Source organism: Glycine soja, chromosome 2, assembly GCF_004193775.1.
Source record: "Glycine soja cultivar W05 chromosome 2, ASM419377v2, whole genome shotgun sequence".
In the NCBI taxonomy this organism is placed as follows: domain Eukaryota; kingdom Viridiplantae; phylum Streptophyta; class Magnoliopsida; order Fabales; family Fabaceae; genus Glycine; species Glycine soja.
In genome coordinates this window covers 14,622,721-14,649,502 of record NC_041003.1, presented here as the reverse complement: position 1 = coordinate 14,649,502, position 26,782 = coordinate 14,622,721, and the positions used below count along the sequence as shown (strand labels likewise).

The 26,782-nt window shown below is 33.7% G+C and overlaps 4 protein-coding genes across 7 annotated transcripts; 1 reads left to right on the top strand and 3 right to left on the bottom strand.

The window, feature by feature from the left end:
* Positions 1–283: 283 nt before the first annotated feature.
* Positions 284–5,822, bottom strand: LOC114389519 (glutathione reductase, chloroplastic). Of its 3 annotated transcripts, none has more exons than XM_028350225.1 (11): positions 5,410–5,822; positions 4,549–4,774; positions 4,159–4,437; positions 3,897–4,073; positions 3,299–3,352; positions 3,061–3,209; positions 2,547–2,610; positions 2,268–2,438; positions 2,040–2,177; positions 1,556–1,651; positions 284–666 (listed from the first exon to the last, which is right to left on the bottom strand). In XM_028350225.1, exons 1-10 carry the CDS (start codon positions 5,745–5,747, stop codon positions 1,610–1,612), a joined length of 1,638 nt encoding a protein of 545 aa, XP_028206026.1. In that variant the 5' UTR covers positions 5,748–5,822; the 3' UTR covers positions 284–666; positions 1,556–1,609. The 3 variants fall into 3 exon arrangements, with proteins under 3 accessions (XP_028206026.1, XP_028206017.1, XP_028206010.1); XM_028350216.1 differs by having other exon boundaries at positions 284–655; XM_028350209.1 differs by having other exon boundaries at positions 284–619.
* Positions 5,823–7,470: 1,648 nt separating this feature from the next.
* On the bottom strand, positions 7,471–8,813 carry LOC114389509 (photosystem II reaction center W protein, chloroplastic-like). Its single transcript, XM_028350199.1, has 2 exons — positions 8,585–8,813; positions 7,471–7,907 (listed from the first exon to the last, which is right to left on the bottom strand). Exons 1-2 carry the CDS (start codon positions 8,667–8,669, stop codon positions 7,591–7,593), a joined length of 402 nt encoding a protein of 133 aa, XP_028206000.1. The 5' UTR covers positions 8,670–8,813; the 3' UTR covers positions 7,471–7,590.
* Positions 8,814–9,644: 831 nt separating this feature from the next.
* LOC114389492 (probable galacturonosyltransferase 6) lies at positions 9,645–15,163 on the bottom strand. 2 transcript variants are annotated; one of them, XM_028350185.1, is made up of 8 exons: positions 14,771–15,163; positions 14,624–14,658; positions 14,035–14,076; positions 13,760–13,907; positions 13,366–13,654; positions 12,233–12,590; positions 11,265–11,780; positions 9,645–10,752 (listed from the first exon to the last, which is right to left on the bottom strand). In XM_028350185.1, exons 1-8 carry the CDS (start codon positions 14,880–14,882, stop codon positions 10,489–10,491), a joined length of 1,764 nt encoding a protein of 587 aa, XP_028205986.1. In that variant the 5' UTR covers positions 14,883–15,163; the 3' UTR covers positions 9,645–10,488. The 2 variants fall into 2 exon arrangements, with proteins under 2 accessions (XP_028205986.1, XP_028205990.1); XM_028350189.1 differs by having other exon boundaries at positions 13,366–13,648.
* Positions 15,164–20,308: 5,145 nt separating this feature from the next.
* LOC114389483 (E3 ubiquitin protein ligase DRIP2-like) lies at positions 20,309–26,158 on the top strand. The gene is made up of 8 exons (XM_028350178.1): positions 20,309–20,531; positions 20,629–20,827; positions 21,551–21,650; positions 22,990–23,320; positions 23,474–23,916; positions 24,046–24,096; positions 25,016–25,088; positions 25,670–26,158. The coding sequence occupies exons 2-8, from the start codon at positions 20,707–20,709 to the stop codon at positions 25,844–25,846; spliced, it is 1,296 nt and encodes a 431-aa protein (XP_028205979.1). The 5' UTR covers positions 20,309–20,531; positions 20,629–20,706; the 3' UTR covers positions 25,847–26,158.
* The last annotated feature ends 624 nt before the right edge of the window (positions 26,159–26,782 follow it).

The window sequence follows — 26,782 nt, the reverse complement described above, 5'->3', positions numbered from 1 at the left end:
CACTAAACTCATTCAACCATTGAACTAGAAGGTAAAATACCACTAACACAATCTTTCTTTAATGCCCTTACACAATGTAGAACCCTACACTCCTTAATTTAATCATTTCATTATCAGACTTACGGAATTAAAATAAAAACGAAATAACATTAAAAGAATAACACCCTAAGCCTATTCAATACTTTAACCACTTCATTTTATTTCTTTTAGGCATACTTGAGCCCTATCCTATCATTCTGTGCACCAGCAAGGATGGATAAATTTTGCAGCTGGAAATTGCAGATACAGAGATGAACAACGTTATATATATTAGAAAAGAAAAATATTTTTCATGCTGACCATTGCCGTTGGTCTCAATTCCAACTAGTTCAAATTCGATGCAGAGATTATGTAAAAATCAAATTCCCACACGGAATTTCCTCTTATTTTTTGTACATGCATGGGAAAATAAGTTAAATTACAAATGGCAAAAATTGGCACGAATTTCACTCGACCTTCCAGGCTCCCAACTGTCATAATTACATTGCAAGACCAGAGAAGTATGACACACGACCTTAATGAGATATTCCATGTATTGCTCTGAAAACTCAGTAGCTGAAGATCGTTCTGAATTTCTTCCCTATAATTTGACAACCACGATAAATTTAGTGACAACCTGCCAGGTTACTGAAATTACATATCATTTCGTAATTTTATTTGTGATATGACACTATTAATATTAGAACAGAACAAGAAGTAATAATGTGATGTGAGGGCAGAAACGCAGACAAGTTGCAGAGGTAAAATATAATATCTACCAGCTTCAAAAAACTTTTGACCTGCCTCATTGAGCTAAGAGTTTCATTCATACAAGCAAGCAAACACAACTCCCTCCATTTCTCTTTACCTATCAACTTATAGAAGAAAATAACTTCTTTATTTTATCCATTTAGAAGTTCAAGATAAAAATTATTTACTATTCTTTACAATTAAGCCCTTATGTCTCCTAATAAAAAAAAGCCCTTATATCTACCTATTTCTTAAATATTTTACAATTTACATACTTATTATAGATGAGATAAAAAAAATAATGTTGCTATAAAATGATATTAATTATATTTCTTAATGTATTATCTTTCTAATTAAACAGATAAAAAGAAACAAAAAAAAATTGACAAAAGGGTAATGTAGAGGGAGAGGGGGAGTAAAACTGTAAAAGGTTTTAAATGAACACAATGCCCTGTGCTCAAAGAGAACAAATGAATCACTCAACAGCTATGATTGGCCATGGAAAAGGCAACGAGTGTAATCCTAGATCAGTAATAAACAAGCCTCTTAATACAAATTTGGTATTCTATACAGGACTAGAATTCTATTTTCTTTAATACTTTATTGTGCAGATGCAGAGTATCAGATGTATTATCTATATAAATAAATTGCACTACTGCACGCACAAGATATTAATATCTACTGATATATTAAAATATTGAAGTCCTTAGTCACCATTAAAAAATTAAATGCAGTATGTGCCTAAGTAAAAATTGTATTCTTTTAAGAAACAGAATTCCATCCTTACCTTGAGGCACCGGCTGGTTTCTTCAAGTATAACAATTGAAGCAGAGTCATATTGTTAAACCCCTGCTGCAGCTTTTGCTTGAGAGCCCGACTTACCCTGTTATATATATTAAAAAGAACAACCATTACTCATATGCAAGTTTATTAACAATTTACAAAACTAGCGGTACGAAATTAGAAACTGTGCACGTATCATCAGTGATGAAAATTATAGACATTCAGCCTCAATGAATTAGTGTCACGTTGCTAGACCTAGGTGGCAAAATACAAAAGGCAGGCTGTTGATTTAATGGACAGTTGCGCATACATGGAATGCACAGGGTAACCCCAGCTACGTTTTATTTTGTTGTTTTTCAATAAATCTAGTGCCCTTCAATTCCCAGGATCAAAGTAAGGATAGTTGTCATTACCACTTAAATCATTAATTGCAGGATTTTCTAGACAATATATCAATTAAAGATTCAAGCTGAGAATCATTGACTTACCTCAGACGATTCACTCTTTCGTATCTTCCTAGTAGGTGTCCTCATGGTAACAAATTCCTCAGCTGCACTTGGGTGAATGCCTACAGTGGCATCAAAGTCAGCCTTGGTCAAGCGAGCTTTAAGAGCAACTGCAAACCCCTGGGTATCAAGCAAATGTATATCAAGTGAATTGAAAACTCATGTATCATTATCAAAACAATATAGAGCAGCTGTAAAAACTCTAAAAACCTGCACAATTTCAGGAGCATCTTCTCCACACATATGCAAACCTAGAACTTCATTTGTTTTTGCACAGACTACTAATTTCATAAAAACCCGGTCTGGAAGCCCAGAGAGAGTAGCTTTCAGCGGCCTAAAATTTGCAGTGAAGATGTCAATATCTCCATATTGTTGTACAGCCTGTGCAAATCACCAAAATGTTAGCAAAACATTAATCTGTACAATTCATTAAAATATTCAGAAGACCATTTGAAAGCATTAGAGCCGGACACTGCATAATTCTCTCACCTGTTCCTCAGTAAGACCAACTTGTCCAATTGGTGGTTGAGAAAATACAGCAGAAGGAACAGCTCTAGATGATAAGGAATATAACAGAATCAGTTGGGAGGCTATGAATTACTAAAACACAGCAGAGAAGCTATGATGAGTACCATCCAATTTCATGGGCATGTTCCGGAATATGAGTGATTGTTAACGTTAGGGAAACAGAAAGGTAGAACATAAATATATGCACTAACAAATGATTAAAGAGATGATTTACTAGCAACACAGTTTGACACTTTTTCAACAGTTTCTGTATTATTGAATACTGGGTGCAATCCTATGTGGATCCCAGTATCATTATACAAAACCTAATAAGCAATCCTTATTGTCACAGGATAACTTTTTCCCCCTATCAGTTCTTTTACAAATTGATAATCAATGATATTTGTTTAAGAAACCCGTCTGTACTCCAGCTTAATGCAAAATAAAAAGTTAAAACTAAACTTTAGTTCAGCATGATGCATTATGTATATAATACCTATAATCAGGTTTTGTTGGGTTATCCTGAAACAGCGTTTTTACTAATGCTCCTCCCTCCATCAAAGCAACTGGGGTGAGATTTATCCTGTTTGTAACATCTCCAACTGCCCAAATTGAAGAAACTGATGTTTGAGAGTATTCATCAACCTGGGTTGAAGAAGAGTTTTAGGAAGTATAAGTGAGACAAAGATCATATGAATATATATTAAATAGAACCAGTGGTAAGCTTAAACTACCTCTATAGCTCCATCTTTAGCTAGTTTCACACCAACAGACTCCAGGCCTAAGTTCTGCAGTGAAATTGCAGTTCATAAATATATTCACTATGTTTTTATCTCTTTCTGTTCTATGTATAAAAATAAGAAGACGGTTGCAAAGGAGAAATTTAACTAAATATTTTATGAATACGCAACCCTTTAGGAAACTGCACCAAATAAGAAGCATGTGCAAAATTCACCAGAGTTCAAAAGTTTCCAACCTTTTATAAATACAGAAATTAGCATGTGGAATCAACACAGAATTATTCAAAGAAAATTAAGCATGCAACTGATTTATAATGTTTGAGGAGAGACATTTTAAGTGAAAGTGAGCTTACGGAAGATATTGGCACTTATTAGAATAAATACGACAATAAATAAAAAACTATTCCTATTAACCTATTTAATAATGTAAAATGTTAACATGATTTTTCAATTGAAAGTCAATATTTGTAAGGGCAATTGAATGCCTCGCCTCTAAATCATTTTCTAAGCTAAAAAATTTCATTATCAACACAGATTTAGATTTCAAACAGGTAACTACAGAAAAGTTGAACAATATAATTGAAAATAATACCTGAGTATTAGGTCTGCGTCCTGTAGCAAACATAATATGTGAGAAACCGTCCACTGTACCTTTGTTGGTCTTTAAAGAGAATGAGCCATCCGCTGACTTCGTGATAGCTTGAGGAGACTCCTCGGTATGGAATTCAATACCTCTTACAGACATTTGTTCTTCAACAAAATCTCTAATCTGCAGACATAGTTCACAATTTGAACGTGAAGAAAATTTATTAAGCTGTAACAATTCAATATTTGTATCATCCATGGTTGCATACCTCTTCATCAAATCCCCGCAAAACCTTCTTTTGCCGTATAAATACATGAACCTCACTTTTCAAACCATTAAAGATACCAGCAAACTCCAAGGCAATGTAACCACCACCAACAATGGCTATTTTCACAGGTTTTGTTGGTAAATCAAGGGCAGCATCTGAATCTATTGCATATTCCTTCCCAGGGATATCAGGAATGAAGGGGCGACCTCCAACTGCAACTAAAATGTGTTTGGCTGAATATAGCTTCCCATTAACATCAACCGTGTGAGGATCTATAATCTGCAGGTTCCAAAAGCATTATCACCATAAAATAAAAGCAAAAACTTATCTTTTAATTAATATCTAGAAAGCCATTAACTACTTGGAAATGGATCCAGAACATCATCCTACCTTTCCATGGCCTTCAATCAGCTTGACCCCAGCATTGTTCAAAATATTCTTGTAGATGCCAGTAAGACGCTGCAACTCAGCATTTTTATTAGCTATGAAACTACTCCAATCATGCTTGGGCTCACTGTCATATCTCCATCCGAAACCATTACTTTCTTCAAATTCATGAGAAAATTTAGATGCATAAACCAGCAACTTCTTCGGCACACATCCTCGTATTACACAGCTGCAAGGAAAAGACAAAATGACAAGATAAAGAAAAACATTTGAATGCGTTTAGAAAGGAACAAAAACTGAACAGCAGGATCAATGAACACAGTGAGAAGGCACTAATACAGGAAAAATATTAACAACCGGAAAAGCTAAGTTGTAAACATTTATTCAGATAAAAACCACTATCGGTTGAATTCAAGGCTCACTCATTCTTATGCTAGAAGAAATACACTAATGCCCTGTTTGGATAAATTTCTCAATAAACACTCATAGGATAAGAAAATAAGAAAAATGAATTAAACTTCTCCAATTAGTTCGAATCAGCTTATCCATAATCAGCTTCTAGAGAAGCTAAATGATAGAGCTTCTACAAATTAGCTTACTGCATAAGCTAATTTGAAAGAAGCTTAATTCATTTTCCTTTTCTTATTTTTATTCTCTTATAAGTGCTTATTTTTATTACGTTGCATTAAAAAGCAAATTACATATCTTATATCTAGCAGTTTAGCTTGTTGAAAAAGCTTGGTTAGCCCGAACCCTACGAACTAGTCTTCGGAAACACGAAACACTGTTTCACTGGCCTCCACAGTGACAAACCCTAGTTCAATAGAAGCGAAATTGAAAAAACAGAAGAAATCGGAAACTCACGTTCCGCCGACACCTCCGGTGGTTTCGGAGGAGATAGTGGAGAAAGGAAGCTCGCAGATGGCGACAGAAGCGCCGTAGTTGGCGGCGAAGCGAGCGGCTCGGACCCCGCCGCTGCCTGCGCCGATGGTGAAGAGGTCGAAGTCGTAGTGGGCGGGAACGGGGTCGGCGCCGTTTTGGGATTCGGCGCGGACGATGAAGGTGCGGCGGCGCGTGGAGAGAGAGAGTAGGGATTTGGGGAGAGGGAGAGAGAGAAAGGAGGGGCGAGATAGTGGAAGCGCTTTGGCGATGAAGAGAGTGTTGAGAGAGAGAGATGGCGAAACAGAGAGCGACGTCGCCATTGTTTTTGTTTGCTGCCTCTCTTTCTCCCCCGCTTTGCTTGCTCTATGCAAATTCTTCTCCGAATATCGCTTTATTCTTTTCACTATTTAAATAGAAAACCCTACATATGTGGCTTTTAAGAATCATATACCAATTCATTAAAAATAATAATCATATAGCAATACTCAAAATAGACATCAACTTTGAATTCTTGTTACACCAGAAATTAAGGATATAAAACTTTATCTAAAAACTAATTTTAAATTTAAAATTAGTTTTTATCGTGAAACCAAACACACATTAAATTAATTTTTCAAAATTATATAGTTGCTTAAAGATTTAGTCATTTAAAAGGTGTATTCGATTTATGGTTTTAAAATATTATTTTAGGATAAGAAAGTCTTGGAAATTTTAAAAATTATGTATGAATATTATGATTTTTCAGTTTTTTTAAGACTTGTATGATTAAAATTTTATAGTTTGAATTTTAATAAATTTATATAATCATATTTATAAGACTAAAGTTTGAAATAGTATTTGATAAAATTCGATCTATATTATTTTTAGTATTAATTATTTTTAGATTAAAATATCCCTAATTAAAAAAAGAGAAAGAGAAATATTAATATTAAGGATAATTTTGAAAAAAATTTATAAATTTTGGATAAATTTATTGTTATCAATTTAATTAATTATTTTTATTAATCTTAATGAATTAGGTAAATGAGTCATGTAAATAATAAGAAATAAAATACTTACAATTTAAAATATTTAAAAAGTCATGCTAAATTTATAAGATTTTGAACAACTTGGTTAACTTTTAAAAACATTAAGAAAAAATAATAATAAGCTCCACATTCCACTTTATTCCATTTCTAATACAAAAGGCTTCAACTTTTCAGCATTAACAACATTAACGTATTTCATTTTTCTACTTCTACCAATTTCTCCCGCAATATTGGTTGTTGCATTGAGGGCATCTGTAAAACACATGAAATTACTTAGGAGAATGACTTTCAATTTGTTTTGGGGTCAGAAGTGTCTCCTTAATAGTAATGGAGTTAATCCAAGATCAAGGGCCCTTTCCCACCTATATAAAAGCTTGCTGAGGCAGATTCATAAACTTAAGGAGAGGATTTGGAACACTACTCTTATTTACTCATTTCAAGAAGGAAATAAGCCAGTTGATCGGCTAGCAAATTATGCCCATTGGCTAATGAGAGGCTCATACATGTTTGATGATCTTCCATCTTAGGTTCGACTTCTTACTTTGACATCATTTCGTTGGTGCCAAATTTCTTCATTGTATACTTGTCTAGTGGCCTTCGTGCCTCGAGGAAATAAGAAAAATATTGAATCTACCCATCTAAGGCACGAATGCTCTTGAGTCGTAACTTAAACCTTAAAATTCACATCTACACTTTTAAAGCCAAATTCATACATAAAAACGATGGCATAATGATGAGCCTTAGCCGCAATTGCCTAAGATCATAAACCTTAGCAATTGCAGCTAAGCCACAAAAATATATGCAATAGGTCTTGTCATTGGGATTGGGAGGACAAATACAAAATACTTGCTTTGTGCTTGAACTCCATTCTTGGTTAATTGGGTTTTGAGGAAAATAATTGTTAAGAGCATTGCTTCTGGTTATCTTCTGAGTTATGATCTTATTCATATGTGCGTGTTAGTGACTTAGTGTTACGAATTAAACAAACAACCGAAACTAGTGAGAAGCAAAGAAAGAAAGAAAGAAGAGGAAATCAAGCACAGAAATTTGTTTTAACAACACAGAAGATGAGGGGGACTCATTGCAATTTATACAATCCATCATTCATCATCACCCACCCTACAACCCAGGATATTTAAAGGGACAGTCCTGACTCTTCATCCTCTTCAAGAGTGGAAGTGTAGACAAAATAGAGAGTCCAGATAAGACCAAAGACGCCGAAAAGGATCCAACCAAGAAGATTGTTGCTGAGGCCAAAGGGAAGTCCGGTTCCTTCAGTGCTCAGTCTCTCATCTACCAAGGCCATGGCTGGGCCTGACATGGCTGCAGCGCTGGCAGCTGCCATCAGAGATGCCCCCATCCCCAACATGCTAGAGCTGCTTTCCTTCACAGAATAAGGTTTTTCCTCCATGGAGCAACTCACTCTTCCCACCTTACCCATTGCTGGCAAACCTATATAAATCAAAAATCAAAAAAATGAATCCTTAAGGTAGTGTTTAGTTGTGAAGAAAGTTGGAGAGAAAAGGATAGAATGTTTCAAATTTTGATATGTACCCATAGTTTCCTAAACTACTTCAATTTAAATATTTCTTCTCAGTTTTTTTTTTTTTCATTTCTTTTGACTCAGGGAAGAAAAAATAAGTCATGCACTAAAAATATAAATTTGCTTTGTCATTCCATCTGAAACCTCTGTATACACAAAAATATCTAATTTTGTTGGTTGAATTGTGTGCACAAATTGTTGAAAACTTTTGGATACCCAATTCAATTCTTACAAATAAAAAAAAAACCACATATTATATATTTATAATAACTACCTTAAAAAGTGATTGATAGTGTAATTGGACTTACAACCGTCAAACTCTTTTATGAAAATGATTGATTCATTAACCAACACCATCTACAACCAAACAATCAATTAAAACATGTATATTAAAATTCTCATTCAGATAATCAAAGCTCTCTCAAGTTAACTCATTCCTTTATCCCTTTCATTTGTTTAATTATTGTCTTATTGCATGTCATGTTAAAGAAATCAGACATTGAAAGAGTTTATACTGAACTTGTGTTTTACAAAAAGATGATTACCCTATATTAACAATGGCAAATTAGGAAGAGAAAATACTAACCAAGAACGGGAGATGAGACCCGCTTTTGCACAAGAGTTGCGCGGGAGATCGATGGGGTTGTGATAGCAGCAGAGATGGTTGCCATTTTCTTCAGTAGCTATGGATGATTATCGAAATGAAATGATACAGAGTATTATATGAGTGATACTTCTTCTTTTGTCCTCACGACAGTTTTCTTCCTAAGCTTAACGTTAAAATTAATATCATCGATGCAAAGGCAATCCTATGCACCACAAAACATGGATAGATTCGTGGCCCCATTTAAGATATCCTTATCTACAGCTATCCAATAGTTTTCATCCATGTGTCAAATAATCGGTTTCATGACCAATATTCCCCTCACATAATCTAAGGTGATGTTTGGAACTTGGAACATTTTTTTTCCCGGAAAAATAATTATCATTTTTAAAAAGTTATTGTAGGAGTAAGAAAAAAAAGTTATTTTATTTCTTTCAAATTCATACACACTGAGCTTCTTCCCTCTCTCCACATAAATAATTAGAGCAAAAGGGGATAAATATAGACAACAATAATTAGAAATAAGAAGCACAAAAAATTGTAGTAAAAAAAAAACTCAAACTAACGTAATGTCAATTTGTTGTGAATAGCACTTCCTATTTAATAAGAGAAAAAAAAAATTCTCCCAATCACAAATTAATATGTATTGATTTGTAATTGCTAATACATATCCATTAAATTTATTTTTTAGAATTATCATACCGTAGATGCAAAATATTAAGGTTAAATTGTAATTTTATTTTTCTATAATTTTAAATTCACAATTTTAATTTTTCTATTTCTAAATCAAAATATTTAATTTTCTTTTTTTTAGAATAATAAGATCAAGCTTATTTTTTTATAGAAAAAATAAGAGAATTAAATATCTTAATTTAAAAATAAAAATATTTAATCAAATTTCAATCATGCTTGTCAATGATTAATCTCTATTGAATAATCTAATAATCACTTTTAACAAGATCTCTTCTTTTAATTACGTTTCCACACATTAATTGAAGGTGTAATATCCATTAAACTCATTTAATAATCCTCACACACTATTTTATAAATATTAATAACTTTCAGCCAATAATATAAATATATATTAATGTATAATTAACATTCCTCTCAAAATACATGGAAATTTCCCTAGAGTACTTTCCAAAAACTAGAGGGGTCATAACACAGCCACATGAAAGAACAATAAAAATCAGCATTTTAAACAAATAATTCAATGTAAATACAAATAATAGGTCTGCCTCTTCATCCATTGTGACTTCTGAGCCTTCCTAATAATACCCTCCTGTCCAATTTAACTTCTGATATTCCATAACCACCAGAGAAAAGAGAATGAAAAACAGCTAGATATTAGCTATGGGAAACACTATGCAGAGAAGTGGCCATTCCTTTCCACTTTGTAAAGACTAGAGATCAAATCATCCTCACGGAACAATTCAGAACAAAGCCGTAATCTCTAATTTGCAAATTTGTTCTTCAAATAGGCCAGCTCCCAGTCGACGCATGGAACTAACTGTGTTAGGATAGGAGTCCAAGATCCACATTTGCCTCCAAATTCACATTAAAATCTCTCAAATAACACAAAAGAAAGTATAAATTGCTTCAACATGAATCACATCCAGGCCTTGTGACGCCCAACCAAATACACACTAAAGGGCAAAGAATGTAGGCATAAATTAAGAGACACCAAAGATTATATACACAACAGCCAATTGCATCTGCAAGCAGCTAAAATGCACGTCACTGACTCTCATCTTGATTGTCACTATAAATTTACTAAGTTTCTAGAAAGAAGTGCATGGAAATTTTGGGGAGGTCAGAGATATGGAGAACTTTAAACAATTGCAGAATCCCGGTCATGTCAGGTAGAGGGAACTTTGAATTTTGAACTATGCCTGGAGATTGCACTGTTGCAAAAAAATGTTGTCAAAATTCAAAAATTTGGTCCAATAACTTTTATATCTGCCCATTGCAATATCCAGCCACGGCTTCCTAAGCCCATCATAGTGTATAACGGCAGCCTGCTCAATCTCATTTCGATCGACATTCGAACTATAACCAAGGCCAAGAACATGCCACTGTCTATCCAACAACTCTGTCTTGTTATAGAAAGTCAGCCAGCCTAAAGGTAGACTTCCAATGTTCCACAAACCCTGCAACCGTTAACCCAGACAAATACATTAGACAACTATTCCATTATAATTTTATTTCAAAAAAAGTTATTAGGGAAAGAAAAGACAAGTTGCTCTAACAAATTAACAGTTTTGCTCCATCTCAAACAGTAACTTGAATGATAAGACATATATTCCCCAATATGATTCAACCACTAAATTAGATACATGAAGAAAATGGCAATTTGAAATACAAATCTAAATGCCATGGTGATATAAAATCTTTGACCTGATAATAGTTTCCGTTTCAGGTCATTCATAGTCAGAAGTCATAAACTACTTCATTAAGGATGCTAGAATTCAAAAAAGAAAATTGCAATGCTACGGTTGATATAATTCAAGTTCAAGAGCTTGGACGGCAACAATTATTCTTTAAATCTCCATTACCTCACAAGTGAAGAGTTAAGGACATTTACTTGGGAGAAATTGGATTGGGCTATAAAATATAGAAACGCCACAAAATTACTACAAATAAAGACATTTTTTAACCATACCATTTGCAAATAATTCTGATAGACAACAGTTAAATTATGTCTCCTCCACTGTTGCAAATCAAACAAATTCATCCCAAATGCCCATGTGCAAGCATTGACATCAAACCTCTTTCCAATTAATGGATCTGACAAGTTTATGAACATATCAATCCTATGAAATGGGATTTTTCCTTCCTGACAAGTTCCAATGGCTCCAATTACTTTTCCCTTCATATTGATATTCCATAGTTCACTGAGATCTCTCTGCACCACCACATCATGATCAAAAAGCACAATCTTATTTAAAGCAGGAAAAATGTCTGGAAGGTAGAAACGCAGGTAGTTCAGTTCAGAAGTGTATCTTGGATCACTGGAATTATTTTCCTGGTAGGTATTGTACTTGGACGACCATTCAAAGTTGTCTATGCTCAGTATATGGACTGTAGCTTTGCCAGGAGGGTTTATTAAGAACCACATTGAGATTGATGGTAAGTTGAGTGATTTGGTCAATACATGGAAAACAAGTTTCTCCTGTTCCTGCAATTTGGAAATCATTGTCAAGCTTTCTTGCCACTTATATAATCAGACTTAGGATGAGTTTGTTTAAAATTAAAAAAAACAACTTTAAAATAAGTGTTTTTATATAAGCATTTTTTTAAAAAAACAGATAAGATTTGCTTCTTAAAATAAGCAGAAAACTACTTTTTTTAAGCAGAAGCGGTTTAGACACACTAAAAAACAAAAAGCTGCTTACTTTACTACAATAAACGCTTATTTCAACAAATAAGTTTAAAAAATTGGCCCTTAATCGTTTGCATAGGAGATTTGTAGTCAATAATGAAAACTGTTAAGAATTATAGGTTTATGGAATAATGGGAAAAGAGTGACAACAAAAATATCAGCTCAAAAGTAAAATTAAAGAGTGACTGTTAAAAGAAAAAACAAAATAGAAGGAAGTTAATCCACATAATAAAAAAGGTATTATTTACCTTGGCAGTAGAGATAGTAGAATTAACAACCGCTGCACATGCCAGAACATTGTCAGAGAAGACAGCATAATGATAAAGGTCAGGATGATGAATTTTATTTTCATTTGGAAGTTTTCTCTCCTCAGGCCTCAAGGAAAAGTATTCTGCAGTCAACCGCATAGAAAGACAGTGAAGGCCTTTTGGGGCGGTCCTCGCAGCAATATGAACAAGATATGTTGCTTGATGTCTCTGAGAACGGACTTGCTCTTCAGCCTGACGCTGCATCATATGGAGCTTAGCACCCATGGCAGAGCAGTCTGGGAAAGCACGATAGACTTTAGACAGTGAAGCCTCCATGTGTCTCCTTTTCTGCAAAGCACTGTGAACTTTGCGTGTTTTCAGATTGAAAAATATTGTCAACTTTTGTTAACAATTTATTTCTGGATGAATTTCTTTCTATATTTTTGTTTTGGAAGATAAGCTATCAATACTCACTACTCACTGGTTTCTAACGTATTATAATTTGAATTTTTGAGCAAAAAACTTGTGTGCTGGTCCTTGAAAAATAAAAAGGTTTCTTAATGTCATCTTTCCATTTCTAAGTCTCTCAATTAAATCCTCCTTGTACATTTAATTAGCTTCAACTAATCCTTCTGTACAACCTATATGCTCAGTCAGTGATGTGTATAGGAAGGACCAGCATGAAGCAAATTAAAATAAATAAAGAATGCAAGGATTCAAGTATTCAACTGAGAAAATTAAACTCTGCCTCTGGTATCATAGCCGGTCCCAAGCTTGGGTAAACAAGGAGAGGTTTGTTAGACCCTTGGTAGTCAATGTAAAACTCGTTGAAATACCAAACATGGATCCCCTGTGACATATTTGAGGATTTGGTCTTTAACTGAACCCAGTGGCACTGTGTGATACATGTAGCTAACCTCACCTAATGGAAAAAAGCTTTTGTTGTTGTATTCAGTTGAGAAAATTAGCAATCAACATTGTGGGGCAAAATGAGGTAAGTGTCAAACATACATTTTACAAGGACCAACACATTAGTAATTTTCATTTGAAATTTCTAGATTGTAGTAGTTAAAGGATTAAATACACTCTTTTCAGAACTAAATGCAAACATAGACTTACATAGGAAATTTTACCTCATTGACAGATCTGAATCCCGGGCAGCTTCTCCAACTGCTAATTCCATCTCTCTCGTTAGCTGCTCCAAATCCCTCAAGCGTAAATTGCTGCTTGGTGGTGCAATTTTCAAGTATGCTTTTGCTAAAATAATTTGATCCTTAATCTCCTGAACTTTCTTATTTGTAACTTCAATATTCTTCTCTGACATTCTCTGTGAATCATGTATGTTCCTACCTTGAGCCATGAAGGATAATTCATTCTGCTGAGCTCCCTGGTGTTGTCTTTTATCGGGATTGAATCCTGAAACTTGACAATAGTGCACACTTCAGCCAGTCCCACATAGTTGATTGCTCAAGTGTCATTACGTAAGCCAAAAACTAAATAGTAAAATATTAACCTACATATACCAACCATTTCTTTCCAAAGTGGTAGTTCTGTAACCGGCAATTCTAGATTCCTTAAAATCATTATTCTTTTCTGAAAAGTAACTAATTGTCGAAGAAAAATCTTTTTCCGTATAAACAACTTGATTTGGCTCTTCTAATCCTTCAGCACCTTCCTGAATCTCAAAAAACAGGCCGAAAATCACAAATTATATTCTAAAAAAAATTATCTATCAATTCATTTAGGAAAGAAAACAAGAATTTAACGCAGACAGGAAAATTCATTATCAAATCTCCTACTACCTGTTCTACAGCATTTAACTTCAAAGTATCTCCCCTGTATGTCTGCAACAACAACAAAAAAAAACAAAGAGGACAAAAGTTATATATAGTTCCAAAGTGCTATTGATGTCATTCTCCAATAAGAATTGGAGTTTTATCTTAGTAATACAAGTCAACATTTGATGGAAATCTTTATCACGGAAATCACTGATGTGAAACTCCAATTCTGTTTGGAGAGCGACACCAAAAGCACTTCCTCGAACTGCATCTTAGTTTTATCCTAAAATAAATTCAAGTTCCAAATCAGAGCATAAGAAGCTCTGTTCAACTGGCAGCTGAGGAAGCAGAATAAATTTTCCTCCACTTTAAATAAATAAAACCGAAATATACGGATTATCCACTACTAAATTCCGAGACAGCGCCAGAAATTCCATTGACCAGTCCACTCACCGACACTCGAAATTAAAATCTACTAAAAAACAAGCTTAACTACATTTTCTCTAGCTAAAACTCTTTCCTAGCAACCAAAAACAAGGTGATCGAGAAACACGTTTCAGTAAACAAACAAAGAAATAATCAGTTCAAGCTTGAGAATCAGGAGGAATCTTACAGCGCGATACAAATCTTCGAGAAACTCTCCTCTCCCTGAAACGCCGGTCACAGAAACGCACAGAATCAATCGAAGCATTTGTAAGTGATAACAAATCCAAAGCGACATTGCAATTTGCAAGCACGCGATGAGAGAGAGAGAGATTACCGAGAAGAGTGAGAAGGTTGAGCCGGTGAGAGACGAAGACGAGAGGAGCGACGACGGAGAGAAAGAAGAGAGAGAGGATGAGAATCCTCTGGCAGCGACGGATGTTGCTCATTGGCGGTGAGTGTGGCTCTTCTTCTTCTTCTTCTTCTGGATCCTTCTCGAGAAGAAGTAGTAGTGCATTAAATTTCTCAGATTCAGATCCCGGAGAGGATAAGATAGTTTCACCGGAAGGAACACGCGCGTAGGGTTTCGCTTACTCTTTACCCTGTTACTGTTAGCGAGACAGAGAGGAAAGATACAGAAAACCGAAGCTTAACTTTGTTTGTCCATGTTTATCGTTCCGACACGGCAGTGTCAGCTAATCTGTGACAGTCGGTGAGAAAGAGCCAAGTCAAGTTAAATTCACTGTCAAAATTACCTTTTTTCTATATATAAATAAATAAAAGCAATTACATTATTTTTATTTTATTTTTAAAAAAATACAGAAAACTAATAAAAATATATGTTTAATATTTTTATATTTTTTAAAATAAAATAAATTGGAAATTTTCAGTTAAGAATAATAAAACAAAACAGAAAATTGGATCATTAATATATATATATATATATATATATCCTGAAGTTAAATAAATGAGTAATTATTTTTAGAAAACAAAAAAAGTATAAATTAATTTATATTTTTTTATTAAAAATTATTTTTATGACATATTATTGAAAATAGTTCATGACTTTTTGATTTATAAAAAATAATTCATGATTTTGCGTCCAAAAAACTAATTCATTATTTTAATTTCAACTAACTTATAATTATTTTGAAAAGTGAAAATAAACATATAGAAATATTTTAAAAGTGATTATTTAAAAAAAATCATGAAAAGTTGTAACAAAATGTCAGAGATTTATTTTTAAAAAGACTTAATTTTAAAAAATCGTTTTTCCTTTCTATGATCACAGATCAAATACACGATTTCAGGTATCTTGAGCTTGCTTTTTTCAAAATAAAAATTGATTGTTTTTTTTTAAATAAAAATATATAAATCATTTTTTTAAAATAATGAATTTTGAATAACACTCCAAATTTCAAATATTAAAATAAATCCCAAGGAGACTCTTATTAAGACCCTATTTCATTAAAATATATTCTAAGTATCATTATTATCTTATCTTACCTAATTTTATTTTAAGGTTGTTTCTATTCAAATTATAAATATTATATTATACTATATCATCTTAAACGTTAGTTGTTATCTTAAATGTTCGTTGGTCAACAAAAAAAAATAAAAATTAAATGTTCGTTTATATTATAAGTATATTACATTGTGTCACTGTTGTTGCTACCTATCATAGTGTTAGAAAATAATGGGAATGAAATAGTAATTGTTTCATAATAGGTTTTCTTCTAAGATTAGTTTTACTCTAGAACATATGCGTATCATTGGTCTTCATTTCGTCTTACTCAAGAATACACTTTTATGCTCTGGAGGATGAGATTTCTGATCTTAGTATAAATCCCATAAGCCACTACCCACCCATGTTTTATGATAAGGATTAGATTTAGTTATTAGAAAAAATTACAAGAGTGAGAGAGCAAAGAGAGGAGAGAAAGGGCAAGTAGTTAAGGATTGGAAACCGTGTCAAATATTGCACTTATGATTTTCCATATGATTCCTTCTCCACCTTTCCTATGTCTTTCTTTCATATTTACTTTCACCTTTGTTTTCCCACTTTGCCTCTAATTCAATGTTGGGGAATAGAAGAGGTTCATTGCATTCTTGGATTGAATTTCATGAAGAACAGTGTTGTATGATACGAAGAATTACCATACAAAATGCACATAAAACTGACATATTATTTTTAAAATAATACAAGAAAATTTAAAATAAAAATAAAATAGCAGAAGTGTAACAGTAAAATCATATCTTCGAAGTCGAAGAAGATTTGGGTTGCCAAAATTAAAAATTATAGAAGATGAGGTGGTTGGTGATATTTATACATTTTGCTCATTCCCAAGGAGAAAACTATATTGTCCATACGATCACTCAAGGCAGGTAAGTGGAATAGATCTAGTCAAAATATTTTATGATGATTTTGATTTGTTAGTTGCTAAGATTTTGGTTCAAATTGTAATTTTCATTCACACTTAAAATACTGTAATTGAATGAGCTAATATTTTTAAAAAACTCAGTTTTAATATTTCAATACAATGTACGCTAATGAGCTAATATTTTTTAACACTCAGTTTTAATATTTCATTATAATGTACGCTTTTTGGATATTAATTAAAGGATATCAAAATGGAACAACAAAATGTTGCGTTGGTTTTAGTTAATACATTTCCTCCAAAACTAGCACATTTCCAAACATAAATAGAGAGGTCCATACGCTTGCAGTATCACGACAGAACAACGAAAAATAAAAATAAAAAATAAAAAATTGTTACTATAGTTTATTAAGAAAAAATTATAAAAAAAAAAAAACCTAAAAAATGATCTATAACCTATATATGGATTTAAGAGTCTGATATACACAAGGACCGTGCTGACCCTCCAATATCTATCATAAAGATATTTGCCTTTTGGACCTAAAATGTGAAATAAATCATTTTTTCCATCTTTCTTATAATGTTTATTAGAAACAAATATATTTTTATTTACATTTATTTTTTTAAAAAAATATTTTTATTATTTATTTTTTTATCATATTTTAGTCCTAATTAATAAATTGTGAGGAAGATAAATATTTATGAAAATTATTTAAGCTTTTTTTAGTTGCTCTGACAAAATTGGGTGTTCGGACCTTCCATTTATCACCTTGAACGGTTTTGGGCCCCAATCCTCATCCTTGTGTTTCAAGATCAAGGATGAATTGTGAGAAGTTAGACCAAAACTTCAACCACTCCTTCAAGAAGAAAAATCTATCCATTCTATTCTTTGTAGAATCACTATTCCTACACCATGTGAAACCCCTTCCAATCATTAGTATGTCAAAGATTTCCATGAAAGTGTAAAATTCATTCAAGTCATCCATCTCTCAATGGTGAGAAGATACGAGCTCATCAGGCTTCCCACTTTGGTGTGCCAAATGCTTGTATTTCTTAGGGACCTTATGAATGAAACAATTATACCCTGGTTTAAAACTAATAAAAATTCTTTTACCAAACTTTGCTTTCCCCATAACACCAAGGGCCTTTTTTTATTTTCCTTCTGTCAATACCATTAGTCTTTCCCTTTGGGCCATTAATCTAGTTCTCTAGGACATTAGAGAGTGCTACTAGGTGTACCCAGCATTATTGTTGGTGCACCCAGCACTAACCACAAAAAGACAAAAATACTCCTTACGAATCAACTTGATCTGTAAGTCTTTTATGGAACAACTTGATCCGTAAGTTTTTTACGGATCAACTTGATCTGTAAGGGGAGAAATTAGCAGGGACAATTTTGTCATTTTAAAGAATGTTGGGTGCATCAACAATAATGTTGGGTGCACCTAGCAACACTCGACATTAGATTAGGTTATTGGTAGCTCCTCACTAGTCATAGTTGGAATATGTGATCCCTGGCACAAGGCATACGAACCCCCCACACACAACAAAGTTTCATTACCCATATTTTTATCAGGCCAAACACACTCGCCTCATTAGGATTATTTTTTGTAGGCCCATCATCCACAAGTCCATATGGTAGATCCATTTCGTGTGACACGTATGCACCCTCCATATGGCCCTTATCCAAGTCATGTGTTTCTCTTACAACTAGCACATTGTCTAAGGCCTCCTCCAAGTTTTCCGTTGTGACATTCTTTTTTTTAAATCTTGATAACAAATCTTGTAATTTTGGATTGTCTTCTGATGTTACCCTGTCCCTCTTTTTTGATTTTGTCCTTTTTTGGTGAAAAGGTTCTAGGGTGCTTGATTAGTATTGCAATTGCCTATCACAAAATACTGGAAACACTTGTGTGCACAAAAAATTGACTCAAAGCATCACCTACACCATTGGCATCAAAGGAAAATATTGAAGATATTAACAAAATTGATCGAGGTGAGATAAAAAGATATATTTAATAGAATGTTGTTACTTATTTGATTATGACATGATAAATATTATTAATAGGATTCATTTTTTTCTATTTTTGCAGAAGTGATCTCCCCACAAAATGGTGGTTATAGCTCAACCTATGATATTGAGGATTAAAGTAAGCTTACTTTCATTGATGAGTATTTTGTAATAAGAAAAGTTGTAAAAATATAGGAATTGTGTATTTTAATTGGCTTCTTGACGTGTGTTGGGTTTGTTTATATGTATGTAATAAACACCTAGCTAAGGAGCTTCAATTGGAAGATAATATATTAGACATATTTGGACTTTTGTCGGACTTATTGGGCTTAAGTCTCTTTCATTAGTTTGTTTGACTTTTAATACTTTTAGTTTACTTGAGTCTTTAGTAATGATTCTTGATAACCTCGTGAGGTATATAGTATAATAGGAAAAATGTTGATCCTGTAATTAGTTTTGCCTCATTTTAAAATGAAATTGTAAGAGAGACTCTTTTTAGGATCTTATGAATTACTCTTGGATCTTATCTTTGAATTTCCTTCACAAAGTGATAAATTTTCTCAACTTATCAATCTTAGCAAAATGGAATAGGTGCCACGCTCCAATTCCAACAAATGCACAAGCAAACTGATGAGACGAGGCATCGAACAAAATCCAATTGACACAACACAAGTTCAAGCAAATTAATGATATTCAAATATTTTGTTCACATCCAAGGAGAAGACAATGGTACAAATAGAATCTCCGACAAACAAGTAGGTTTGATCTAATCCATAGTTCGACTATGATGACTTTGATTTGTGTTTGTTATGTTTTAAGTTCAAATTGGGATTTTTACAAGTACACTTAAAAATATTGCAATGGGATGTGTATAACATTTTATGAACTCAACCTTCAATATTTGAATATAATGTACATTTTTTTGTCATGTTTCTGTTTCATTTTGTTATTTGTAGTTAGTCGTCTTCTATTAAATGATGACTTAACAGATATATTATCATGTCATCACGTTCAATCATTGATACATTAGTATTACGTCATTGAAGGTAGTAATATAGTAATGAGATATCCGTGATAAAACGTGATGACGTGACACTTCATTTGTCATGTTATCATTAACGAAAGACAACTAACGGCAAGTAGTAAAATGAAATTGATTTTTTTTTCTAGATATTTGATTAAAAATAATAAATGTTAGATAATAATATAAAAATGACTTATATTTCATGGATAAAAGCTTAATTAAATCTAAAATAAAATTAAAAAGAAGGAGGCGCGGGTACACCCAACCCCGTGATGCACGCGAGCGCAGATAAAACAAACCCCCTCCAAACACCGCGCTCACACGTAATCTAGTAATCTTAGAGTGCGCATCTTAAACTAGGAGAGCGCCACGGTGCACGTTATCTCTGCCTCCGACATCACTCTCCATCTGTTTCTGTTTGAAGAAATCGAACAAAATAAATACAAGGTTACGTTTGAGAAAAAAAGTAAAAAAAAAAAAAAAGAATAATAAAAAGACAAACCAGTTTGTGAGCGTTGGTTAATGCTTTTTTATTTTCCTCTCGATTGAGATCAACCTCAACAACAACAAACACCAACGCTGTCCGAATCCAACAAGCTCCACCTAAATCCACGTCCAATCTCACCGACCCATCTCGTTTTTTCTTATCAGTCTTCACCGATCCACACTTGGCTACACTACTTAGGTCCCTTAATTCGCTCCTTTTCTATGCCACATATAATAATATGTTATTATTTATTTAGCGTTTTGATTGTATGTGATGGTGGTGTTAATTAATGCAGGTGATTGTAGCGAAGAAGTGGACGTAAATTTGCATGCAGTGATAGGAGGATTCATATATACGTGGGTGAAGGACGTTGATGATGACGATGAAGAGGTTGGTGAGAGTGAAGAGGGATGCGATTGCAGCATGCATGACTTGCCCGCTTTGCAAAAAGTTCCTCAAAGAAGCCACTGCTATTTCCCTTTGCCTGCATACGTGTAAGCGCTTTTTTCCTTCTTCTTAATCTTTTCTATATGACCCTTCTAATTAATATTCGTTCCCTTTTGCTTTTTTCCACCATATCGTGTGAATTTTCTCAAATTTTGATTGTTTTCTGCGTTTTCCTTTCATGGGGGTGTTTTTGCGTTTGCCATTTAGTTTCTTTTACTCTCGATGGGGCGTATTTGGTATTTGTTTAATTATTACAGATAGGGATGTTTCGTTTTTGGTAATTAAATACTTTTGAAAATTCTATTTTCATTCATATGTGTAGCTACCTCACAGGCCATCTGTAATGTGATTGTTACAGTACACTCGGAAGTTCTATGGTTTGGATCAATAGCAGAAACTCTAGCAGTTATGAGCAGTGTGACTAATTTTTTCCTGTCTATTTTCTTGTGTCTGCACTTCTCTAGTGTTGTTTTAGCTTATGAACTTCACACATCTGTTTCTTGCATTTTAGTGCCTAAAAAGATATAATAGGAAATCCTATTCAAGTCTATAAACCATTAAAAAGCCGTCTTTCTTAATTTATTTTGCTTCTTTTCTTATGTCACTTGGAGTTAGGAGTATATATTGTATGAAATTATGCCTAATGGTTTTTCTCAATTCCCATGGATATTTTCAAACTAATTGTTTAGAGTTTGATGATGTAAATTTTTTATTTCTTGCGAATGCTTCATAGGTGACTAGACATATTAATCCTATGGAATTTTATATAGTTTGCAGGAAGTGCATTTATGACAAAATTACAGATGAAGAATTGGAAAATTGTCCAGTATGCAACATTGATTTGGGCATTGTTCCGCTTGAGAAAATGAGGTCCCCCTCTCTTCTATTTTGACATGGTTGTGAGTTGTTAAATATGCATGAAAGGTGTTGATTTAACTTGGTATGTTGTACATACTAACAATAGATTCTGTTTTGTAAGTCAATTATTGTTTAAACGCGCTAAAATAGAGATGTAAGATAAACCATTTCTCTTAAGAAACAAATATATTGTTGATGTGTCTAGATGTACTCTGTAAAGCTGTCTAATACCACTGACTGCTCAAACATTTATTGAAACCCCATTGGAGAAAGAAAAAGGAAACAAACAGGTGTATTAGATTGATCATTCTGCAACTAGATCTTCCACTAGATTGGTATCATGCTGCAACACCATGCAACAATGAGAACTGTTGATGTTATGATGGTGCTATCAAGATAAGGTCATTGATTTCTTAAATTTATGAAAACTTGCTCCTGAAAACTTGCTATCAAGATAGGTTGGTATCGTGCTGCAACACCATGCAACAATGAGAACTGTCGATGTTATGATGGTGCTATCAAGATAAGGTCATTGATTTCTTAAATTTATGAAAACTTGCTCCTGAAAAATCCACTTGTGGCATCTCAATAACTTGTCATAACGTACGTGCATGTGCACTATAACATCCAAGGCAATAAAATACATTCAGTTTGACATCCATAGATAATTTAGCCAACTATTTTTATAGTATGTTTGCAGTTTAATTTCTGAAGTTTTTCTGTTCATACATTTCACGTATCTGATATTTGGCAAGAGAATATGAAATCAAAAATTAAAGCAACAGAAAATTTTACCAAATTGTACTTTACCTTCATTAGATTACTTTTAATAAAAGAGTGAATTACACTGACACCCCTATGGTTTCTTGAGATTGCACACACACTCCATACTTTATTTGACATTTACAGCAACCTCCCTTATCAGGATACACAGTGTAATATTTTTCAAACAATTAAGGGGTATCTGTGTAATGATTTTCAAGCAGTTAAGGGGGTTAGTGTAGGAGTAAAAATAGGAGAGGTATTAGGAGAAATTTGATGAAATCTCAAGGAGTGTCAGTGTAATTTACTCTTAATAATTTATCATCTGAAATATCAGCTGAAATCAGAATAAGGAGGAACAGAATAAAAATAGTTCTAATCCAATCAATAGTATTGAAAACTGTCTCAAGCAGATATGACAAACTGGTAAAACTTAAGAAGAGTAAACTTTTCTTTAAATGAATTGCCTTCACCACTACTATTTCTATGTATGGCTTTGGCATTGAAGCACACAACTGCGTTTTTTTTATTAGTTTTTCGCTTTTAATTTGCTTCATGATAAGTTACATGTCTTGCTTCCTATTACCAGGCCAGATAACATTTTGCAAGATTTAAGGAACAAGATTTTCCCTTTCAAAAAAAGAAAGGAGAAGGCACCTGTATCTGTCTCTTCAGTACTATTACCAGCTAGAAGAAAGGAGAGATCACTGTCGTCTTTGGTTGTCAGCACTCCAAGGGTATGTACACAGTCAACCATGACAGGAAGAAGAACAAAACCTGCAAGAAAGGCTAGTGGCCTGCAGGGATCTAGTTTATCCATTGAGAAGTTCATTAAAAAAGAAGAGGAATTACTGGAAGATCACCAAGATAATTTGTGCTCACCTGACACTTCAAACAAGTCTGCTAAGAATGGTGGGCAGGTAGGAAAGGCAATCAGGCTCTTCTCATTGTGCTCGCCATGCCATATATGGTTCTGTTTACTTTGGTTTATTTTTTCACTATCTTGGTTCATTTGTTTTCCCTGATTGTATTGGAATTAGTTTGTAACGTGCTTGTACTTTTCATTGGTGTAGAGTTTGTCACCTTGTAAAAATAGCCAATCCATATGCAATAGAGAACCACAGAATGGCGCTGAACCACAGGAAGCAAAATGGGATCTTTGGAAAACTTTGAATTATTTAGCAGAGGCTGCAAGTAGGAGTAAGCCTTTTAAGTCTAATGTGCAAGCGTCTGATGCTAAACTAGAATCTATGAAAATGACTGATAGTGATGCTAAAGTGCTGAAAGCCAAAATTAAGGAAAAGAAGCGCAAGGCAAAAGTTGAAGAAGAAAAGATTAGCACTGATCATGCCTCTTCAGATACATCAAAACCCAACAAATTGCGAAGAGTTCGCCAAAAAAAGGAACCTGTTTTTGGAGAATCTAGAATATCACCTCAGGCTGTTCTGGATGCTACCGACAGAAATCTCTTATGGAATGATTCAATTTGGTTCTCCTTAGCAGCTTCTGAAAACCAGTGAGAAAACATAGCTTTGCAACTTGAATTAACAATTTCTATCTTGAAATCTTGTAATAATTATATGCATTTCATAAATTATATTTCGAATATTTTTCTATATGTACTAATTTTTTACTAATGTTGCAGGGAAGGAGATGCACCTTTACCACAAATTCCTTCAAATTATGTAAGAATAAAGTAAGTCCCTTCACATTTACTGGACCTGTGTAGACACTCTTGGAGCTTGTTTGGATACAAGGCTACAAGTGCTCTTGAGAGCTTCTCTACTTGAAAAAGCTCTATATTTCAAGTAGAAAAGCTTTCAAAAGCACTTCTGGCTTGTACGCAAACAGGTTACTACTTTATTATATGCTTTTAAACAAAAATATTCTGCTTAGAGCTATATCCTTTTTTCACCCATATCATTTGCATTAAATATGTTGTGTTTTTTCATCTTGACAATTATCCAATCCCCATGCATATCCCACTCCATTTTTTGGTTTCAGATACGTTGGGGATAACTATTTATCTTGGCATGGATTTGATTTTGTTGACATCATTCTCTATCTTTTTTTTTTCCTTCTAAATTGAATATGTGATTCTATACTTAGGTATTCATAAATATTTATGTTACGCCCATATGCACAAGAGTAAATTTCATGCAACTTATTAAATCACATAAAAGGAAGTAACTGGTTTGACCTTTGGTTGATTGTACCTCAGTAGCAATGATTTATCATTCCATCAACTAGACAGGAGAATAAATCATAGAACATATGCAGATCAAGGTGATATGTAAGCTATTTTAGCATAACACTGTAACTGTCCCAATAAAAGAAAGAGGCCATGAATGTGTGAAATGATTGGCCACATGGACTTTAAAGTATGCTTTCACCAATTCTACAGTCATATGGGGATGCTTCCCATCAGTAAATGTAGTACTAGCAGTATATGATGTCTCTTGGGTGCTCTCTCTCTCTCTGTATTAGTTTCTATTTACCCATCTGGAAATGTGCCTGAGAAACTGATTTTGCTTAATATTTGCTGCTCCTATGGCCTTTTAAATATAGATCTTACTGAGCTCTGATTTCTCATGTCTGTATTCATTTTGCCACAGGAACGGAAGCATACCTGTTTCCTTTATCCAAAAATTATTAATGAAGAAACTAGGCCTGAAAAGTGAGGATGAGGTAATAATTTCTTTGTTGGACATGTAAAATACATTCATGTAATTGAGGAATAGCTGGGCGTCAAAGACTAGTATCTTGGTTCTTTACTTGGAATAATTTCCATCGAACCTTCAGTGTGTTCGAGCCAAGTAAATGTTGTGTTATGACATCCACAATTTGATTGTCATTAAAGTTTTTCTGCTTGTCTCTTTAGCGCTTGACATGTTGTGTTATTCTAAGCCATGCACTTGTAATTATATTCTGATACACTTTTCCCTATTACAATCGTGTGACAAGCCAGCTTCTATAAGTATCTTATTATTCATCTCTAATTTGATGGGGCAACAACTTGGCAGTGTCCTTTTAAGGTGTCATTTCATTGTCGATTTACTTATCATCCATTCATGTTTTGGTATTTAACTGTATATATAATCTATGGTAGCAACTTAGAACCACATGACAACATCACTCTTTTTGTAACTTTGGGTGCTTCTGGGGGTGAAAATTCTTGCTTGTTGTTGGCTCTAATAATTTCAAAATAGGCAAACTGTGCTAGTCTACATGTTGCTCAGTACTAACTCTTCAAGTTATTTTTCTTGTAGGTTGAGATTAAATGCATGGGACATCCAGTGCTTCCTTCACTGCAGGTGCAAAATTTGGTTGACCTGTGGGGGGTTGATACAGCGTCTTTGGGACATAGAATTTCAGCAACCATTGGATCCTCAGGGAAAGATTTTGTCTTGATCCTAACCTATGGTCGGAAGGTCCTGCACCCTTGATCGTGGTTCCCAATTCTGCCCTTTCTCATTTTTATTATAGCATGATAAATAAATAAAAAAACGTCAGAGAATAATCGCTTCCTCGTCAACGGGCGTTTTTATGTAGCTGTTGCCAATAAGCACGCAGTTATGAGGAAATCTCCTCTCCTGCTAGACTGTTGAATGTAGAGTAGCATGCTGTTCTGTTGGTCATTGTAGTGATCATTGGTCTCTGATTTTTCTATAGCATGTTTTTTGTTTTCATACTTGTTGCTACAGATGGTTTCTTGGATATTTGACATTTCAATTTAGATCGCCTTTTCGTATTATTTATGTTCGGTTTCATAATATGAATTACCCCTGCAAGCAAATAATAGCAAATGAAGAGCAGAAAATAACGTTAAATCTTCCTTTTCAAAATAAAAATTAGGTACAAAGTTATGTGCAAGAACTAACCATGTTGGGTTATGACAAGAGTAGAGATATAGAAAAAACAGTTTCTTTTGTGCTGAAACTCGCAATCAACAATGATCCTCACAAAGAAAATTCCACAATGATAGCTTCTGATTTTGGTTCTTTGGGCAAAACTTACATCAAATAAACATCAATTTAGAAAAGAAAAAAAAATCATTTGCCAGATTCCTTGGTTTCTTCAAAGAAATAATGGATTCTTGCCTTTTTGGTTCAGGCAAGAACTTCTATTAAAAGCTAGGCATTGCTCCATTTTTATTTTTTGGCCAAATAAAATTTAGAAAAAGACGCAATATGGACACAACACTGAAGTACATACTCGTGTGATTCATGGCCCCAGGCAGGTCAGCAATCATAAAATGATTGTTACACAAACGAAATTCTTTTTTTCTCCGTCAACCCGTCGACCCCAACAATTTCTAGATTGATAAGCAAAGATTTGCTCGTACTGTTGTCGTCTGATTAAGCATGCATTTGCATTCTCAT

Excerpts from the sequence above, each read along its gene's own strand:
- LOC114389509 (XM_028350199.1), bottom strand. The coding sequence starts at position 8,669 with ATGGCAACCATCTCTGCTGCTATCACAACCCCATCGATCTCCCGCGCA. Across the intron at positions 7,908-8,584 it reads GGTCTCATCTCCCGTTCTTG|GTTTGCCAGCAATGGGTAAG; the intron begins GTTAGTATTTTC and ends TGATTTATATAG.
- LOC114389483 (XM_028350178.1), top strand. The coding sequence starts at position 20,707 with ATGATGACGATGAAGAGGTTGGTGAGAGTGAAGAGGGATGCGATTGCA. Across the intron at positions 21,651-22,989 it reads GTTCCGCTTGAGAAAATGAG|GCCAGATAACATTTTGCAAG; the intron begins GTCCCCCTCTCT and ends TCCTATTACCAG. Across the intron at positions 24,097-25,015 it reads TCAAATTATGTAAGAATAAA|GAACGGAAGCATACCTGTTT; the intron begins GTAAGTCCCTTC and ends ATTTTGCCACAG.
- LOC114389492 (XM_028350185.1), bottom strand. The coding sequence starts at position 14,882 with ATGAGCAACATCCGTCGCTGCCAGAGGATTCTCATCCTCTCTCTCTTC. Across the intron at positions 14,077-14,623 it reads TCGAAGATTTGTATCGCGCT|ACATACAGGGGAGATACTTT; the intron begins GTAAGATTCCTC and ends TTGTTGTTGCAG. Across the intron at positions 12,591-13,365 it reads GATTCAGATCTGTCAATGAG|TGCTTTGCAGAAAAGGAGAC; the intron begins GTAAAATTTCCT and ends CAAAGTTCACAG.
- LOC114389519 (XM_028350225.1), bottom strand. The coding sequence starts at position 5,747 with ATGGCGACGTCGCTCTCTGTTTCGCCATCTCTCTCTCTCAACACTCTC. Across the intron at positions 4,074-4,158 it reads TGCGGGGATTTGATGAAGAG|ATTAGAGATTTTGTTGAAGA; the intron begins GTATGCAACCAT and ends CTATGTCTGCAG. Across the intron at positions 2,178-2,267 it reads ATGCTCCTGAAATTGTGCAG|GGGTTTGCAGTTGCTCTTAA; the intron begins GTTTTTAGAGTT and ends CTTGATACCCAG.